Source organism: Polyergus mexicanus, unplaced genomic scaffold (assembly GCF_030449975.1).
Source record: "Polyergus mexicanus isolate NDT 795.1 unplaced genomic scaffold, iyPolMexi1.0 SCAF_16, whole genome shotgun sequence".
NCBI classification, from domain to species: Eukaryota; Metazoa; Arthropoda; class Insecta; order Hymenoptera; family Formicidae; genus Polyergus; species Polyergus mexicanus.
The window spans coordinates 4,307,682-4,327,434 of record NW_027223336.1 but is presented as its reverse complement, the minus strand read 5'-3'; the positions used below and the strand labels follow the sequence as shown (position 1 = coordinate 4,327,434).

Genomic DNA, 19,753 nt, shown 5'->3' with positions numbered 1-19,753 from the left:
AAGCAGTGGTATCAACGCAGAGTACTCGCGTGACCGACAGTGTCGTCGTTCGCGAACGCGCGTATACAACGAGAAAAAAAAAAGAAGAGAAAATTTCATCGTGTATAATGGCCGTCGAATGTATATACGTCGCTCCCATCGTAAAATCATGCATCACGAAACTCCCGCCCGCGCGAGATACACGCTCATGATCTATGAAGCGGATATTAAGATGCCGTGTAAGGCGAACGAGCTTACAAATTGCTCCCAAGTAACAGTCAGAGACGCTCACTTTTAGTCTTCAAAATGATATTACTCTGAAGATAATGCATATATCGAATTTTATATACATATTATATTTACACTAATTAATTTATTATATTATAATATATAATTTAATATATAATTAATATATATATATATATTAATATATTAATATCTATACTAGAATTAAACCCTTTTTATTTAATATATAATTTATATATATAAATATATATATATATATAAATTATATATATAATAAATTATAATAAATTATAATAAATTATAATAAATTATATATATAATAAATTATATATATAAATTATATATATATAAATATATATATATATATATATATATATATATATAAATTATATATTAAATATTAAATAAAAAGGGTTTAATTCTAGTATAAATATTAATATATTAATATTTATACTAGAATTAAACCCTTTTTATTTATGTACGTAACATCCTCTTAATCTTTCGACAAATCCGAGAGATTAAAATTCTGACATTAGCAAGCAGTGGTATCAACGCAGAGTACTAAGGACATCATCAAGCGAATAGGTACAGAAATAGAATACGAACAGGTGCACAATATCGATTATTTATTAATTATAATTTATGTAAATTAATAAATAGTTTCTTTTGTTTTATCATTATCTAGCGACGATAGAGCGATATGACGGGATGTCTCGTATGGACGTTGTTACATGAGCGAACGAACGGGTCGCCGCAATTATCGCGAGACGAACAGCGATTAACCTTCACGAATACAATCTGGCGCAATTCGACGGCAGAAATGGTGGCAAGGCGACGATCGGGTGGGTCGATTTTATGGCGCATGCCCGGCATGCGTGCGCGTACGTGTCCTTACGTAGGCGCGGATACGCACCGGCGAGTCCCCCATACGTTATATTAACACATTAGCTCCGCTCGCGTGCCAAAACCCCGTAAGCCGTAAGTAACAATAAGTGAGGGGAGAGAGAGAGAGACAGAGAGAGAGAGAGAGAGAGAGAGAGAGAGAGAGAGACCCCTTTTCGACATTCGCGAGATGAGGATCGGCGACAAGAGCGGCAGGATACAACGCGACGAATGACGACGTACTTCTCTCCCGCGCTCTCTTTTCTTTTTCCTTTTCTTTTTGATTCCTTATAGAGGAAGCTTTGTTTTCAAAAGTTTGACAAAATTTTACTTACAGTCTTCTATGCCAATGTGTTCAAAATGTTCCAAAAAGTCGAAAAATTACAATTATTTTTTTAAAATGTCCATGTGTGTGTGTGTGTGTGTGTGTGTGTGTGTGTGTGTGTGTGTGTGTGTGTGTGTGTACGGATTGGCCGATGTGTTTGCAATCTCTAACTTATTTTACGCAAATTTTGAAATATCGAACTAAATTATTTTGAATGAATAGAATATCATTAAAGGATGCTTGATATTGAATTTGATAAACATCGGTGAAAATATTTATTTTTTATAAAATTTTGAATTTTTTGAGAAATGTTTGTGCACGCTCTAACTTTCGCAAATTTTGTGACATGGAGCTAAATTTTTTTTTTACATGAATAGAGTATCATTAAGGATGTTTTGGCTGTACAATAGTAGCAAAAAACTGTCAAAATTTAAAAAAAAAATTATATTTCTTACGCTTATACCGTTTGAAAAATCAAATAAATAAATCCGGATTATAAAAAGAATTAAAACATCACAAAATAATATTTTAATGTTTTCGTAAAAAAAAAAAAAAAAAAAATAGTTGTAATTAATATTTTTCCTAATTTATAATAAAAAAAACTTTTGATTGTGAATACTTGCTGTAATCAGCTGCAAGAAACAAAAAAAAGAGCAAATTGCCGTAAGAGAGAGAGAGAGAGAGAATATTTTTCTACAATTTTTAGTAATTAACTTTTAAACGAATAAATGGATCTAAATCAAATTTTGCACAAATATTTATTAGAGTTTTCTTACTTAATATATGTAAATTTTTATTTCATTGGCAATGTTTTTCCCTTGTTAAATATGTGCTATACAATACGCGATTTCCCATATATAAGAATCAATACTAACTTTAAACTTAAATAATTTTCGAACCGTTAAGAGAATTGTGCTCATGTTTTTACACAAGATACTCAGAAGAAATAGCAGAACAGTCTAAGAAGTTTTCATGCTTTTGTCAATGTTTTGACATATGACCATAAACATAGTATACCTAGACCGAGCGTTTGCCTTTATTTAAGGAGTGGGGATAAAGATGCACATAAAAAAAAGGCTTGCTTTCTCTCTCGCTCGCACAGAGCATAGCGCTCTCTTTCGTCATGCTACGTGCGAGCGAGAGAGAACGCAAGGGGCACAAAACAGTCCTTTTCTACGTGCATCTCGGTTCCCACTCCTCAACACTCGGTCTAGATATACAATACTATGTCTATGCATATGACACATACATCCTTATTAAAGGATGGTTGGTATTGAATTTGGTGAGGATTGGTGAAAGGGTTCATTTTTTATAAAATTTTGGATTTTTTGAAAAATGTTTGTGCACGCTTTAACTTCCACAAATTTCGAGATGTCGAGCTAAATTTTTTAACACGATAAAGGTTCCTCGATGAGGAAGTCAAATTTGAGAAAAACCCTTTTATTTTACTCTCTAAATTTCTTAGAGTGAAATTTAACTCCAAACGAGTGAAGATTCACTTCGAGCGATAGTGGAAAGTACTGCCACTCGTAATTAGTGAAAATTCACTTTTCACAAAAGTGAACTGTTTGACTCTCAAGTAAAATGAATGTATTATTCGTTTTGAAGTGAATAATTCACTCGATCGGAGAATGGAGTCATCACTGTTTTGTCAAGAGAATTTTTCATTCGATTGTTACGAGTGAACAGGATTCACTCTTAGAAAGTATAAATCTTAATTCTAAATCGGCTTTCGCACTGAGATAGCATGCTACGTGCAACGCGAAGCTTCGATAAGTTGAAATGAAAAGCAATGTCATTGCTTCTCACTTCATATAATCGAAACTGCATATCGCACATAGCATATTATCTCAGTGTGAAAGCCGACTGAGTCTCCTTTTTTCTTGTCTCGTACCAAGTACACGAGCAACGAAAATGATATCGTCGAGAGACAGCGAGACGATAGCGTTTCTTCTTTTTTCGCTAATGGCGGACTCATGCATGCTTCACGTGCGCTTCACTCACTCTTCGCGAATAAAAATATTCACTCTATAATATATAGAGTGACAATATTCACTCTATAAAATAGAGTATACATATTTACTCCATTTTTTCATTCTACAATAAAAAGTGGGAGAACTCACTTCTATGAATGAAAAGTGCATCTTTATCCCCACTCCTTAAATAAAGGCAAACGCTCGGTCTAGGTATACTATGTTTATGGTCATATGTCAAAACATTGACAAAAGCATGAAAACTTCTTAGACTGTTCTGCTATTTCTTCTGAGTATCTTGTGTAAAAACATGAGCACAATTCTTTTAACGGTTCGAAAATTATTTAAGTTTAAAGTTAGTATTGATTCTTATGGGAAATCGCGTATTGTGTAGCACATATTTAACAAGGGAAAAACATTGCCAATGAAATAAAAATTTACATATATTAAGTAAGAAAACTCTAATAAATATTTGTGCAAAATTTGATTTAGATCCATTTATTCGTTTAAAAGTTAATTACTAAAAATTGTAGAAAAATATTCTCTCTCTCTCTCTCTCTCTCTCTTACGGCAATTTGCTCTTTTTTTTGTTTCTTGCAGCTGATTACAGCAAGTATTCACAATCAAAAGTTTTTTTTATTATAAATTAGGAAAAATATTAATTACAACTATTTTTTTTTTTTTTACGAAAACATTAAAATATTATTTTGTGATGTTTTAATTCTTTTTATAATCCAGATTTATTTATTTGATTTTTCAAACGGTATAAGCGTAAGAAATATAATTTTTTTTTTAAATCACTCTAACTCGAGTGATTCGACCGGCCGCTCAATTTTTCGAGTGCATTTTCGCTCTAAGAAATTTAGAGAGTAAGGGAAGAGCTTTGTGAGGGAAATAAAATGATGAGGAAGCAATGTGCAAGTTTCTAATTTGTATAATTTTTATCTTTTCTTTTCTTATTTCCCGTTTCGCGTTCTCTCGGTCTTTCAAGAAACACGATGGACGCATAGACTTCGCAACTTCCAGAATTCTTACAGAAACTCGCTTCTCTCGTCCGGATGTATTCTCGCCAATAGTCACATGTGGCGAATCGCATCGATGACACGACTTCGACGCACAATCTCAAGGTTTACGCAGTGATGCCAAAATTGAGACGCGAGCAACACGACTCCGTAGTGGAGGGGATAAACACAGAGTCGTGTTGCTCGCGTCTCAATTCTGGCATCAGTGGGTTTACGTTGAAAATTGTGTAAAATATCGCGACGAGATGGAATCCTCCGTGTATGTATATAAATAGAATCGTCTCTTGTCATGCTTTAGTATCACTAATGCCACAACATTTCTCGAATTGCAGTGAAAACTGCCGCGTTTATCGTTCGATAATCTCAAAGTGTACTCTGAAAAATAAGGATTTACAAAATCGGAAAGGAATATTGCGATGGTAAGTCATTAACACATATGTCACTTATGTCACTTGTCGTCATGTCGCAATATTGCCGGTAAGATAGCATGTTTAAAATTGTAAAAATAAAATGCAATAATATCACAGAATATATATTACAGAAAAAAATCAATTATTTACAATCTATACATATAAATTTATCTCGAGATCCTCGTTATAATTTATAATTCCTGCTGTGTTTCGAATTGGAGGGGAAGAGCTCTTCTTCAAATTTCTTTAACAGATACTTCTGCTAGCAAATGCTAATGATAGTGTTGTGTTCTTGCTGCAATCAGGGCACAAATCAGCAGTATCATATAACGATGCAAAAAAGCTTGGACACGTGAGCGTGTCTCCGAGATAGTAGTTGGTGGAGAATCAACTTCATCTGGGTAGAAGAGACCAGAGATCATCAGACGGAGACTCGAAATGTTCGTAATATTTGCACGGCACACCCGGCACGAGCACCTGCTGCGAACCTGCTCGCGAATCATCTTCTTGCTACTTTCTCGCTGGCGTTGGTACTCAAATTTTCGAGCGCGTCTTCTTTCCAAATTACCTTCGCAATATTATGATGAGAAATATCTCTAAATCTGTATATGAAATCTACAGAGTTGATTAAAATCATTATGAAAAATATATCGGACGAAGATGAATCATTTATCTCGTAAAATGAATCGCTGCAGCATTTTATATAAATTAAAAACTGCGTTAAAAAAAAAAGGACAGATTTATAAAAAAATAGCAAAGAAGAATATTGGCATAATATATAATTCTAAGAGGATAAAAATTACTATGTACATTTTAGAATATCGATTAATCGTAAAACAAAAACTTTTTGTATAATCTCACGTTATATGTGTTCTACACATATTATAAAATATTAATTAAAGTCAGATATCAAAAAATCATATCGCGCAACTATCGTTTCGATGACAAGTAATTAAAAGTATCGAAAATTGTATCGGCTATTACCGAACGTGTTCAAGGGATACATGACATACCGAAAACACTGGTTGAGAACCGCTTAGGCCACACGCACACTCTTCGGTGGCTCCAATTAAGCGGGCAACATTAATTTCAACCACCCCGTTCCGACCCCGCGGTTATCTCCTTCTCTCCCGCTCCCGTCGTTCCGTCAGTCCTTTCCTTGTCCCTAAGTTCCTGTCCCTGTGTATTCCTCCTCTTCTGTAACCTCTTCTCTTACGTTCCTCCTCGTCCCTCCCGTCCTTCGCATATCCTCGCATCGTCCGTTTCAACTCGCTCTTCCGCAGACGCACATGCGCTCGCCTTCATTCGCGTGCTGCGAATTGCGTCCTGCGCGCGCAGGTAAATTACCGTTCGTGCGCGCGCCTACACGCGTGATCGTCTTTGATGCACGTATAAGGCATGCGCGAGAGCGAATCATCGTGGTTCGCGGATTTACGCGCAAACAATAAATAATTTATCTTCTTTCGCACTTTATACGATTTTTTACACTTGTCAGAAAGAAATCGTTGACTTCTCTGCTATCGTTCTGTTTCGTCATTGCAAAAATTCAACGATGTTAAATTATCCTTTGATCGATATGCTGGCGTACGCTATATTTGTCAAATGATCATCTTTCGGAACACGATTATTCATTCTAAAAAATGTTGCCCGGCGTACGTTGAAGATATTACGTGTCATATGTGAAAATATTGACAAAAGCATGAAAATTTCGTAGAATATTCTATTATTTCTTCTGAGTATTTATGCAAAACCTGAGCACAATTCTCTTAACGGTTTGGAAATTATTTAAGTTTAAACTTAATATTGATGCTTGTGGAAAATCGCGTATTGCAGCGCTTATTGACAAATTTGACAAGGAAAAAATATTGTCAACGAAATAAAAATTTTCACATACATCTTAAGGAAGCTCTAATAAATATTTAAACAAAATTTGATTATTTATTATTTATTAAAAATTGTAGAAAAATATTATCTCTCTCTCTCTCTCTCTCTCTCTGTGTCTCTTTTTGCGAATTACTCGTTTATGTTTCTCAATTTCTTGCAGTTGATTTGAGGGGGTAATTCGCGATCAAAAGTTTTTGTCATAAATTAGGAAAAATATTAATTACATACTATTTTCTTTTACGATACATTATTTCATGATATATTAATTCTTTTTATATATTCCGGATTTATTTATTTGATTTTTCAAACGTAAGAAAGTGTTTTTCTCTTCTTTTTTTTTAATTTTGACAGTTTCTCCTACTATTCTACAGCCAAAATATCCTTAATATATAAGATCTCGATAAAGCTATCGACAGAGAAGCATTCTTTACGAGAATGCACAGAATGGAATCTTGAAACTCCTTATCGAGTTTATAAACCTCTTTTAAAACTTTCGCTCATCCGGTGTCTATACGATCGTCGACATCCGGTGAAAAGGACCGCTTTAAGGCTTCGTCGACATAGCGCAACATTTACAAATACGCGCATAAATATGTAAATACGCGAGGCGCATCTCATATATGCAGCATCATCAAGTTTCATATATATATATGCTAATTACTACATATCATCCTTCTTCCATAATTATCCTCCACTACGCTTACGTATCCGCGCGACTCCTGCGTCCCCCGTTTCCGTACGCGTTGTTTAAAGAGCGCGATCCACCGGCTCGCCGGAAATAATGGAAACGCATTTCGCTCGCGCCAATCTTTCAACGCTCTCTCTCTCTCTCTCTCTCTCTCTCTCTCTCTCTCTCTCTCTCTCTACTTACACGCTCGTTTAACCGCACGCTAATGCGCGTCCGATTTACTATTCGAACGCGTCTCCTATATTTAACCGGCTATGGAACGAGAGCTCTGTGTTTGTTTGTTTCCGCACGCCCGGGCCTCGTCGCCTCGCTCTACATTCCGGTTTTTCGATCTTTTCTCTCGGTCTTTTTTTTTTCCTTTTTTCTTTTTCCATCCGGTTTCCACATTCGCTCGTTCTCTTACCGTCGCTTCTCATCGCGCTCGTCTTCCGTCACGGGTCTGTCGCGTGTCTGTACCTAGTCGTATCTCATATCAATTCACCGTTTACAATGTCGAGAGCGCACTCGCGACCTCGTTTCGTTCGCTCGAGCTGCTTTAGCAAATGCGATAGTTTACATGAACCGACGCGCCGACTTCTTTAGGCACGTGGCTCGCGAAGAGGAAAGTCGAACACAGAGAGAAGACAGTGACAAAGAGCTGCACTGAGAGATCCATTTTGTCGAATGAAATAAAATTTGTTTGAATCAACTAAATCTCTTGTTTGGATATGGGCAAACAAATCCTTTAATTAACACAAAAAAAAAATTTAGTTGGAAAATTTGGTAATACTAACACACAAATTTGATTCAGTGAACAAAATTATTAATTGTATAAAATCAAATGTTTGGTTGTTTTTTTATTTTAATTTCGTTCACTGAATCACATTTGTGTGTTGGTATTACCAAATTTTCCAACTGCGATTACATTTGCTTTTGTTACATCACCCAAAGTTTATCCATATTCAACAAGAAATTTACTCGATGGTTGTCTCTTGTGATACGATAAGAAAGAGATATACAGATTATATTCTCCATCTTTTCGATTCTCTCGTCGTTAACGAGAGACTAATCGGTATTTCCCGGACAGATGAATCCGCCATGATTGAAGATGCACCGCGTACTGCACATCACGCTACACTGCATAACAATTGACTGCGCAGTGACACACGAATGCGCAAGATAGGTTATGATATTCAACTGAACGATTTAGTTCAAGCAACAAATACAATTATTTAGAACGCGATGAGATGAATGAGTTTGTTATCGCAACAATAAAATTTTATTCGGATAAACAACTCCATGCAAAGAAAATAGTTTGTTAGTGTAACATTCAACTTCTTTCCAGTAACATAATTTTTATTAAATAAAATCAAATTACATGTTCAGTCAACAAGATGGTTCAACCAAATAATTTTGTTCTATTTAACGAAATGGATCTCTCAGTGTGCGCTTATTCTTGCGATTTCCGTCATGTGGCATTACTAATTTTACGTAAACAAGCCATTCCTGGTCGTTTACAGTAAAGCGATTTTTTTATAATAGATAATGGATACATTGTTATAAAATTAAATTATTAAAAATATATCAACGTCCTAGGGGGCAATTATCACATATTTAATTACAACAACAATAATTAAATTTCGATAGAATGGAAAAATGTTTTCCGTTTCTTCCGTTAAAAAGACGCATCGCAGAATGTGATCGGTTCAATAATACGCGTTTTGGAACGGTAAACACATAACCGAGCCGACATCGACTCGGCTCACGTCAATCACTATATAAGAGAGGTAGAGTGGTGGTGGTTTACTTTGGTGCGTATACCAAGTTCCTCGCCACATGCTTGGAGAAGCCGAAGGAACGTAATAGAGCGGAAGGGTGAACCAGCGAGAGAGAAGCCGAAGAGAGGCGACGAGGGAACGTCACGTTACGTTCCAAGACAGAGTGACGTTTCTAATGCGAAACTAAGAAATTAGAACAGTCGCGCTGTCTAATGAGATACTAATTGCGCCGCATTCTCGTTGTATTGACTCGACCGGGGATCAGATAAACATGACTCCGACCGAGGGAAAGTGTGTGAAACATGTCCGTGAGATTTAATCAAATTGCTAAATTTACGTGCCAGGAAACGGTCTCGATGAGGAGAGGTACGATTAAAATCTATAATATCTATTAAAGTATTTGTTGAGAAAATATTTATAGCCGATCCGAGAATGCGAATCCTGATATGATATACTTAATCACGCGCACGCACGTTTGTATTCCAGAGAGAAAGAGAGGAAATAATTACTATAACTTATGTTCAATTAAAGAAATGCTGATAAGAACATTTGCGTTATGTGTGTAGCGATATATTAGAATTTAAAACATAATAAAATGATTACAAATATGATAATTATAATAGATTATAATAGATATATAAATAATTGTTGGTATAATATTCATGTTCGCATATACACACATACACAATAATCATGAGAAATAAGAAAGAAATAAAAAAAAAATATATATATATATATATATATATACAGGGTGTCCCATTTTAAAGGACCCACTCAAATATCTCAGAAACACTGCGTTAAATCGAAAAATGTTTCGAACAAAAGTTGTGTGGCTTCCAGGGGACCATAAGATGGTAACAATGATTTGACCTTGGAAAATCGAATGAAGGTCATGTGAAGGTCAACTTTAAAATCTTAAATGGTAACCCCCTTTTTTTATTTAGTATTCTTGTAGCTGACATCGAGAGCTTTCCAAAACACTATATTAAACTATTTTTTTATTCAGTACTTTTTGAGTTATTTTATATTTTAATCTGACATCTTTTGATATAAAAAATTAAATATCTCATAAAATAGTTAGTTTTTGATAATCTTACCGTAATACTTTTATGTACAGAATAATGCTACAAATCAATTAGTATAAAAAAATAATAGTTTAAAAAAAAATTATTTACAATGTATTTTTTTAAACAATTATTTGTTTTTTTTTGCACTAATTGATTTGTCTCATTATTCTGTACATAAAAGTATTACGGTAAGATTATCGAAAACTGAATATTTTATGAGATATTTAATTTTTTATATCAAAAGATGTCAGATTAAAATATAAAATAACTCAAAAAGTACTGAATGAAAAAATACTTTATTATAGTATTTTCGAAAGCTCTCGATGTCAGCTACAAGAATACTAAATAAAAAATGGGGGTTTCCGTTTAAGATTTTAAAGTTGACCTTCACATGACCTTCAAATGATTTTCCAAGGTCAAATCATTGTCACCATCTTATGGCCCCCTTGAAGCCACACAACTTATGTTTGAAACATTTTTCGATTTAACGCAGTGTTTCTGAGATATTTGAGTGAGTCCTTTAAAATGGGATATCCTGTATACATATAAATAGCGTGGAAAAAAAAAAATATGGAGAAACCTTCTTTGAATTCAATCAGTTTCCATAAATTAGCCAGTGAAGTTAATATTATCTACTTTAAAATATTGTAAATCTCATTGAATTCAATCAGTTTCCATAAATTAGTCAGTAAAGTTGATATTATCTATTTCAAAATAAATCTCGAGGGTTAAATGTCAAGCGTGCATCTAACACAGAATCGCCAGGGGGAATATAATTTATGGTAGCACAAGCAATCACATACACAGCACTCCTTACCCTTATATCTCTCAACGCGTTCAACGAGGCACGATAATGTCATGCATTTGAAAATACGGTTGGAACAGACTGCACGCGCGGATAAATAATACGGAAGAGAATACGCAAAAAAAAAAAAAAAAAAAAACCGCACGCGGAAATGCGCAGCCTTTATCAGAAGGAAGCCGCGAGCAAGACGAGTTACATCTCGACCTTAACACCCTTTGTCTTTATTTAATATAGAGATGTAACAAAATAATAGATAATAATATAATGAAACCGAAAAATCTATTGTAATGGAGCGATAAACATTTTACTTATTTTATATTCGAAATTTCTTTTATTATTCTTATTATTATTATTTTTTTTTTTTTAATTTAATTTTACGTAAATTTTAGAAAGTTAAGAGATTTCTGAAAATCATATTAATTGCAAATGACGAAAATATCTTGCATTGAGACGCGTTGCGTGAAGACGCGATTGACGTCGATTTTCAGGCCGGTTTAAATGTCGCGATTCCCGTGGGGCATTTACGCGATCGCGAGCGATTAGAAGATGCGTATCTTCGGACTCGGCGAGTGGGAGCCAACCGCTCGTTAAATACGTTGTACGCACGCTATATATGCGCTTGCGTCTTCATACCAGTTGCAAGTCTGAGCAGTTGGCGTGAAAACGTCGGCGCGTTTACATTATCGTGAGAAAGAGACATTCCGATAGCGCGGCGAGTGACGGACAATTATACGTCGTTTGGTACGAGGAGAGCCCGTAATTGCCATATGTAATAGTGGTTCGAGATAAACTGCTTCTCTTGCACGACATCTCGAATTCATTAATTAATGATAATGACAATTGACGCAACGTCAATTGCAAATCAGCCCGAATCTCCACACTGCTTTCCGCTTTTAATTCGATTAATCGTCATCACGTCGGTGTCTGGAATATCTTTACCGGGAACAAAACGGCGTCGTTATTTAGCGCGAAACTTATAATCCTAATGAAAATGTTATTAATTTTCCCGCAAACTGATAACCGATAAATTGGTAATCATAAGGTAGACTTCAAAGGCAAATCAGGCGTGTCGAGATAAATCTATTTACTTGTCATGTTTCACGAGTTCTATACATGCTTTCCTTTCCTCCATATTTCTCCATTACATTGTATATACATTAATTGTCCTCGGGATTTATAAAAATGAGGTATGTATGTGTGAAAAACGATAGTTTAAGGATGTATGTGTCATATGCCAAAACATTGACAAAAGCATGAAAATAATTTCGTAGAATGTTTTACTATTTCTTCTGTGTATCTGTGCAAAATCTGAGCACAATTCTCTCAACAATTTAAATTTAAAGTTACCATTGATTCCTGTGGAAAATCGCGTATTGTAGCACTTATTGACAAATTTGACAGGAGAAAAACATTGCCAAGGAAATAAAAATTAAAAAATTTATTAAAAAAACTCTAATAAATATTTAGGCAAGACCTGATTTAAATTAAGTCCACTTACTCGTTTAAAAGTTATTTACTAAAAATTGTAAAAATGTATTATCTGTTTCTCTCTCTCTCTCTTTCTGCAAATTACTCGTTCTTTCTTTTTGTTTCTTGCAGTTTACGATCAAAAGTTTTTGTCATAAATTCGAAAAAATATTAATTACAATTATTTTCATTTACGAAGACGTTAAAAACCATATTTATTTTGCGATACTTTAATTCTTTTTATAATACGGATTTCTTTATTTGATTTCTTAAACAATATAAACGTAAGAAATATTTTTCTTTTTCTTCAATTTTGACAATTTTTTTGCCACTACGCACAGACAAAACATCTTTAAATAAAAAAAAAAAAAAAAAACTGCCATCTTAATATTTTATTTAATATTATTTATTTCCAGCCGAAATCGGAGGAAACGCATAACATTTTATTAAATTCTAAAAAAAGTTATTATATAAATAAAAACATCGCGATCGCTTATAAAAATTTCTCTTCTAAGAGATATCCCTGTTTCAATTTTGCAAATTATTATAATATAATTCTCGGTATAATCTGGACACGATCTTATATTTAGTAAATATCCTTGGCTGTGTCGAGTTTCTACAACTCACTTTTATAATCACTAGCGCGTTAAAAGCGTTACAGCTACTTGAGGACACGGATCAGCTACCGGAGTTTTGCGCGCACGTGCTTTCCCTCTCGCATTTCCACCCCGAAAGACAAGGTAGATTCGAATCGCCTTGACAATCGATGATTTGCGCGATAACTCGATCCGCGCAATGTAATAATTAATAACGGCGCGCGAAAGGGCATATCAAGTTTTTTCCACCATATGATAAACAATGTTGCGAATAATCGCGCCTGGTGAATTATTTCGTTGGTAACACTTATCCGTGAAATCTTGCACGCTTATCTCCGCGATAACGCATGCCTCGATGTATATCGCTTCAATAGATGGAAGGGGTTAGGGGGAAGGGGGATAGGAGATCGGAGTAATCCTCGTATAACATAATCATAATAAGACGAACCGATAAAGATCTTCTAGTACCGGTGAAACGTCTACAACGTACAATAAGACACGATGCCGTGTAGCAACGTAACTGATCGTGACTCCTCGGTGGAGCGCAGTGATCCTTACGAAGTGACTTTCCTCCCGAGATAACATCCGAGGTTACATGAAAACTAAATGGCAAAAGACGTTGAGAGATTATAGTTCCTACCTTGCCATGTGACCAGTTGGATCTAGTACGAATCGATGCTTTCTAAATGCTTTATGCTTTATGATCCGCGAAACACAAATTTTTCTCGTAGGACGACTCAATAAATTGTAATCGTGAGAACGTGATACATAATGAAACACGTACACGATAATGGAATACACATTTTGACAGGGTTGGGAAAGTTACTTTATAAAAGTAACTCGTTACCGTTATCGTTATTTTTTCTAAAAAGTAACTCGTTACCGTTACTCGTTACCAATTTTAAAAAGTAACTCGTTACCGTTACAGTTACTAAAAAGTAACGAGTCGTTACAATTTCCGTTACTTTTTTACAATAAAAACTAATAAATTATTTTGCATAAGAAAAACTTTTAAAAAATTGTAAGCAAGATTTCATTCAAGGTTTATTACAAAATAAATGATTAAATTTTATCGAAATTCTTTATTAATTTTTAATAAAATTTGTTGCTCCATAGTATCATCATTTAAATGCCCTCTTTGTGGTGTTAATACAGAGCCACCGATGCTAAACATTCTTTCTACAGATGCACTGCTTGGTAGAGCTGTATTATATTTAATAAAAAGTTTTTTAAGTTTTGGATAGTCATTTAACATTTCTATATTACAATTATTTGATGTTAAAAACCGTTGTCATTCTTCTTGTTCAGATTCATTTTGCACCGTTTTTTGCTCAAAAATGAAAAAATCATCGTGATCGTCAGATTTTCCAGCTTTTGAAGAACTTTCAGTTGATCGGATTCCCAATAAATCCTCCAAGTAATTTTCAGCACGTTTTCTTTTTTCTCCGGTTAACCAGTTTAACTTAAATTTTGGATGTAAACATGCTGCTATTATTAATTCTTTTGTTTCAAAAATATTGTAAGAAATCTAAAATCAAATATAGTAAATTAAGCGACATTGTTTGTTTTATTGAAATTAATACTTTTGAATCAATAGTTTAAAATAAAATAATATTTTTCAATTAAATCCTTATTTAAAATTAAATAACATATGTATTAATCAAATTAATAAGTTACCTTTTATTTAAACCTTGCTGAATAGCTTCAACTAATGAATGGCAATCTATAAGGTCAGATTTATTGAGATTTTCTAATTTTCGTTGCAAGGTACTTAGAACTGGTAGTAAATGAGAGCTCTGCTTTTCCGAAAAGATAAAGCTCTCATTGGATATCGCGCGTCGCGTCATCGCACTGGTCTGCAAGAGCCATAAGTTGATCAATCACATTCAAGCATTTTTACAACATAATAAGAATGCTAATTGGTCGATTTGCTTACGGCTTTACGGTTAAGATAAAAATTTTATCACGCACAATAGCAAGAATAATATCTTAAATAAATCAAAAAATTTGAAAAAAGTAACGATAAAAGTAACTGTTAAATTCGTTACTCGTTACCGAAAAATGTAACGAAGTTACTTTTTCCGTTACAAATAAAATTTGTAACGCCATTACCGTTACAGTTACCGAAAAAAAGTAACTGTAACGGTAACGGCGTTACAAGTAACGCGTTACTTCCCAACCCTGAATTTTGATATGATTCTATTTCTAAATCATCGGTATAACTTGTAGATTTATTGGAAATGACGATAAATGTTTACATTAACTTACACCTCACGAATCGTTTTCATTTTTACATATATTGTAGATGGCACATTCCTAAATAACACGCACTTTGAATTTTGTTCAACAGTGTTTCTGAGATATTTGAGTGGGTCCTTTAAAATGGAACACCCTGTATATATACTATCTATATTTGCATTAACAATATCCAATAATTTGTAAGAAAAAAGACTCTCGAATGAATAAACGATAAAATGTATTTAATGAAGTTGTACATACGGTATAGGACAGGAGTTTTAATCGGTGTGTTTCTTCTTTTTTGTTCTCAGGACGAAGTAAGTAACGACCTACGGCGGTTACGAGCCGTATTCAAGCTAAGACGAGACTAATGACGAAATGGCATCGGGGAACGTGAGCTTTTCTGAACGAAGCCGTTATTACGCTTATTGTGTAAGCTTGCCCGATCGCTGATATTTTTGCTTTAAATCGATATCTCAATCATGTGTGGATATTCAGCGCTTTACAATCAGATCGATCGTAATCACCAAAACATAAGACCACATTAACTTCCATCTTTTTTGCGATTTGTATTTGATGTTATTACATGATTAAAATAACGTAAATTAATGATGTATTTAGTCTTAAAAAAAAAACCGTGATTACTTAAAGAGATATATTATTGTTTTTGAGTGCTCATAAAAATACCTGCTATTTGCATTAGTTAACCTTCTAGGAATCTACTTTTCTATTTTACTCTATTTTCTGTATTTATGCTTATATAACTTTATTGAAAATGAAGTCTTTCATAGAGAAGTATGAATGTGCTCTTCAACGCATTGCCATAAGCTTCCTTTCTCGTCATACTTCATCCCGTCGTATTCTAGCCATCTATGCTTTTGAAATACCATCAGCACTTTAGCGGGAGCAGCTGCATATCGCAAAAACCTCGTAACATAAATAATTGGAAAATGTGGGTTACAAGGTATCGCTATTCTGTACCGCGATATCGTATATTTGCTCGCGGCAAACGTAGGAAATACATAAAGCGTGTATGCGGAATTCGCGTCCTGGATAACGAGAGCCGGATACCAACGACGGAGCCTTAAAACTGTCAATCGGGAGCTGCGAGCGCTCGATGAAGGTTCGCGACTCGAGTAAGAAAGAGAGAGATCGAGGGAGCTCTCGTAATTCTCGTAAGTCGCCGGAATGACTTCGGGAGAATCGACGAGACCTGCTGCCTGCTGCCGGCTCCGTGTCGACACGCTTAGCCTCGTTTGTCCCAAGTAATGGTCGCAGTCATAACTCAAGCGACTCCGCTTATATATCTCGATGTATACCCGCACGAGGACGGAACGATTAGATTCACGGAAAAGACGGGTCGATCGACTCTCGAACGATCTAGCGGTTGTTTGCACAGTTACCCGATCGTTCGGCACGACTCTGACGAGAAAACGCACGTGCTGTAAAAAATTTTCTAAAAATTCAGACACGGTTTCATGAATTTTCAGATCTGAGTGTCTGAAAGAAATTTCAGGCAGTCTATCTTAATCATCAGAGTCGTTTTTCTCAAAATTCGGAAGAGTTTTTTGGAAAATTCAAGCGTCTCTGAAAATTCAGACAGTATGTTTGCAAAAAAGGACACTGCCGACATTTTGTCTTAGGATTGCGCAGGATATCGAGACAAGATTTTTAACTAGTTATCAAGACAATACTAAGACTAACATTGTCAAGATTATTGATCTTGTCAAGATTATTGATTTTTAAAAAAAGCTAAAATATCTATATTTGTGTGTAAATTAAATGAGAAAAGATCATTTAGATCATATTAGACAAAGTTAAAAAATTTTATTTAATATAAATATATTTATATCAACAAAAATTTAAAAATAATTATATATATACAGTAAACAAAATAAACATATAAAATTTTCCACAGTTATTTAGCTCATTAGAAACATTATATACATAGAGTATTTTGGGAAGTAAACAAATGACACATAAATAGAGTAATAATTATCTTAAATTATTATATATTATAAAGATTATATGTTAAAATTATATGTTAAATATTATTTTAAACCATTGTTCAGTATTAGATAAAAATTGTTAATAAAATCGAGACAAGATAATACAAGACAATATTTTTGCTACAAGATTCATTCGAGACCAAGACAAGATTTAAGTTTCCGAAAATTTTCAGTGCTAATATTTTTGCGAATATTGTCTTGTTTTGAGTTTTTTGCAATCCTACTTTGTCCGAAGTTTCAGTTAATCTTTTTTTTACAGTGTGTTTCTTGGCCGGCCAATTCTTGTGTTTATTTCGATACTTCTCTCGTTGTTATCTGATATTTCATATTTGATGCTTTGCTTTTATTTCATTCTGCGTTGTTGAAATTTTGTTGCCATCTAAATTATATACCGTATCCGATTAAATAATGTTTAGAAAGTAAAAAGTTTCGAGGATAAAATAGGAAAATATGATAAAGAGAAAGAGAAAATGAAGAAATAAAATTATTAAAATTCAAATTTTCTTGCAAAATTAGCAAAATATCGGGATCTCGTTGTAATTGCATTATGCTCTTATTTGATGTAACTAGAGCCGTTATCGAGTTTGCGTGACTAATCGATGAAAATTGACCAAAGTGCGTCTCCGTCAATTACATGGAGCCAATGGCCTTAATGACTTAATGACGCGTCATCTTCCTTTATATCATTCTGTTAACCCGCTGCCTTTTAACGAGGATAATAATTATCAGCGATAAATTTCACGACGCTGATTTAATGTTCAATGCATTCATTACCGGACAAACTAGTAATGTATGTAATGAAGATAATAGTACACTGAGAGACCCATTTTGTCGAATGAAATAAAATTTGTTTGAATCAACTAAACCTCTTGTTTGGATATGGGCAAACGAATTCTTTAATTAATACAAAAAAAATTTAGTTGAAAAATTTGGTAATACTAACACACAAATTTGGTTCAGTGAACAAAATTATTAACTGTATAAAATCAAATTTTTGGTTGTTTTTTATTTTAATTTCGTTCACATTTGTGTGTTAGTATTACCAAATTTTCCAACTGCAGTTACATTTGCTTTTGTTACATCAACCAAAGTTTATCCATATTCAACAAGAAATTTACTCGATAGTTGTCTCTTGTGATGCGATAAGAAAAAAATATACAGATTATATTCTCCATTTTTTCAATTCTCTAGTCGTTGACGAGAGACTAATCGGTATTTCCCGGACAGATGAATCCGTCATGATTGAAGATGCACCGCGTACTGCACATCACGCTACACTGCATAACAATTGACTGCGCAGTGACACACGAATGCGGAAAATAGCTTATGATATTCAATTAAACGATTTAGTTCAAGTAACAAATACAATTATTTAGAACACGATGAGATGGATGACTTTGTTATCGCAGCAATAAAATTTTATTCAGATAAACAACTCCATGCAAAGAAAATAGTTTGTTAGCGTAACATTTAACTTCTTTCCAGTAACATAATTTTTATTAAATAAAATCAAATTGCACGTTCAGTCAACAAAATGATTCAAACAAATAATTTGGTTTTATTTAACGAAATAGATCTCTTAGTGTATAAATAGAAGAGAGAGAATTTTTTTATTTAATTATCATATTACTTTATGTCTGACATTATCTCTTACGCGGTAAATGGTTGTTAGATGGTCTTAACTAATATTTATATATTTGTGCAATAGTAATCAATTGAAATTGTCAAAATATATATTTTTTCCAATAATATATTGTAATAATAATAATACATTATTTTCAAATGAAAAAATAATATATAACAGGAAAATATATAATATTTTCGAGATTATAAATAATATAGTTAGGCAAAAATATATTTCGATTTGATCCGATTAATCTTTATAGAACGATATCTGATCATACACATCGATCGAAAAAAGAACGTGAGAAAAAAGGACAAAAGTATATATGAGAGTATATACGAGGAGCATGTTTGGATTTTTGCGACATCGCAGAGAAAAAAAAAAACAGCGATGAAGAAAGTCGCTTCTCCCGCATTAAATATGCTTTATTAAAATGTAATAATTATTTATTGCTTGTCTTTTGCGCGACGAAAGCTTGTCATTAAGCGGTCGCTGCTACATTATCGCTATAATTATCAGATGACATCGGATGACAAGCGGGTGAACCGCCATTAAGTGTCATGAATACTTAAATACGAATCGAATAAACACACGCGGCCGCGCTTTCTACCCGGGCAACTTTGTACATCAAGCGCAGCTTGTCACTTGCATCACTTGGCGCGAAATATCCCAGTTGGCGCGCGAGCGATTTTAACACATCTACAATCACACCGTATGTGTTGGCCTCGTTGTCGTTTTCCCTTCCGGCGATCTTCCGTATCTGTCGATGATGATCGCGCGC

The 19,753-nt window shown here is 34.0% G+C and overlaps 1 protein-coding gene across 1 annotated transcript in view; it reads left to right on the top strand.

The window, feature by feature from the left end:
* LOC138940123 (segmentation polarity homeobox protein engrailed) overlaps positions 1 to 19,753 on the top strand; it is a 92,344-nt gene that overhangs the window by 66,815 nt on the left and 5,776 nt on the right. The window contains exon 2 of the mRNA XM_070308670.1: positions 15,651 to 15,771. Within this exon, the coding sequence (XP_070164771.1) occupies positions 15,651 to 15,664 (14 nt within the window). The 3' untranslated portion in view covers positions 15,665 to 15,771. The remainder of the gene's footprint in view (positions 1 to 15,650; positions 15,772 to 19,753) is intronic.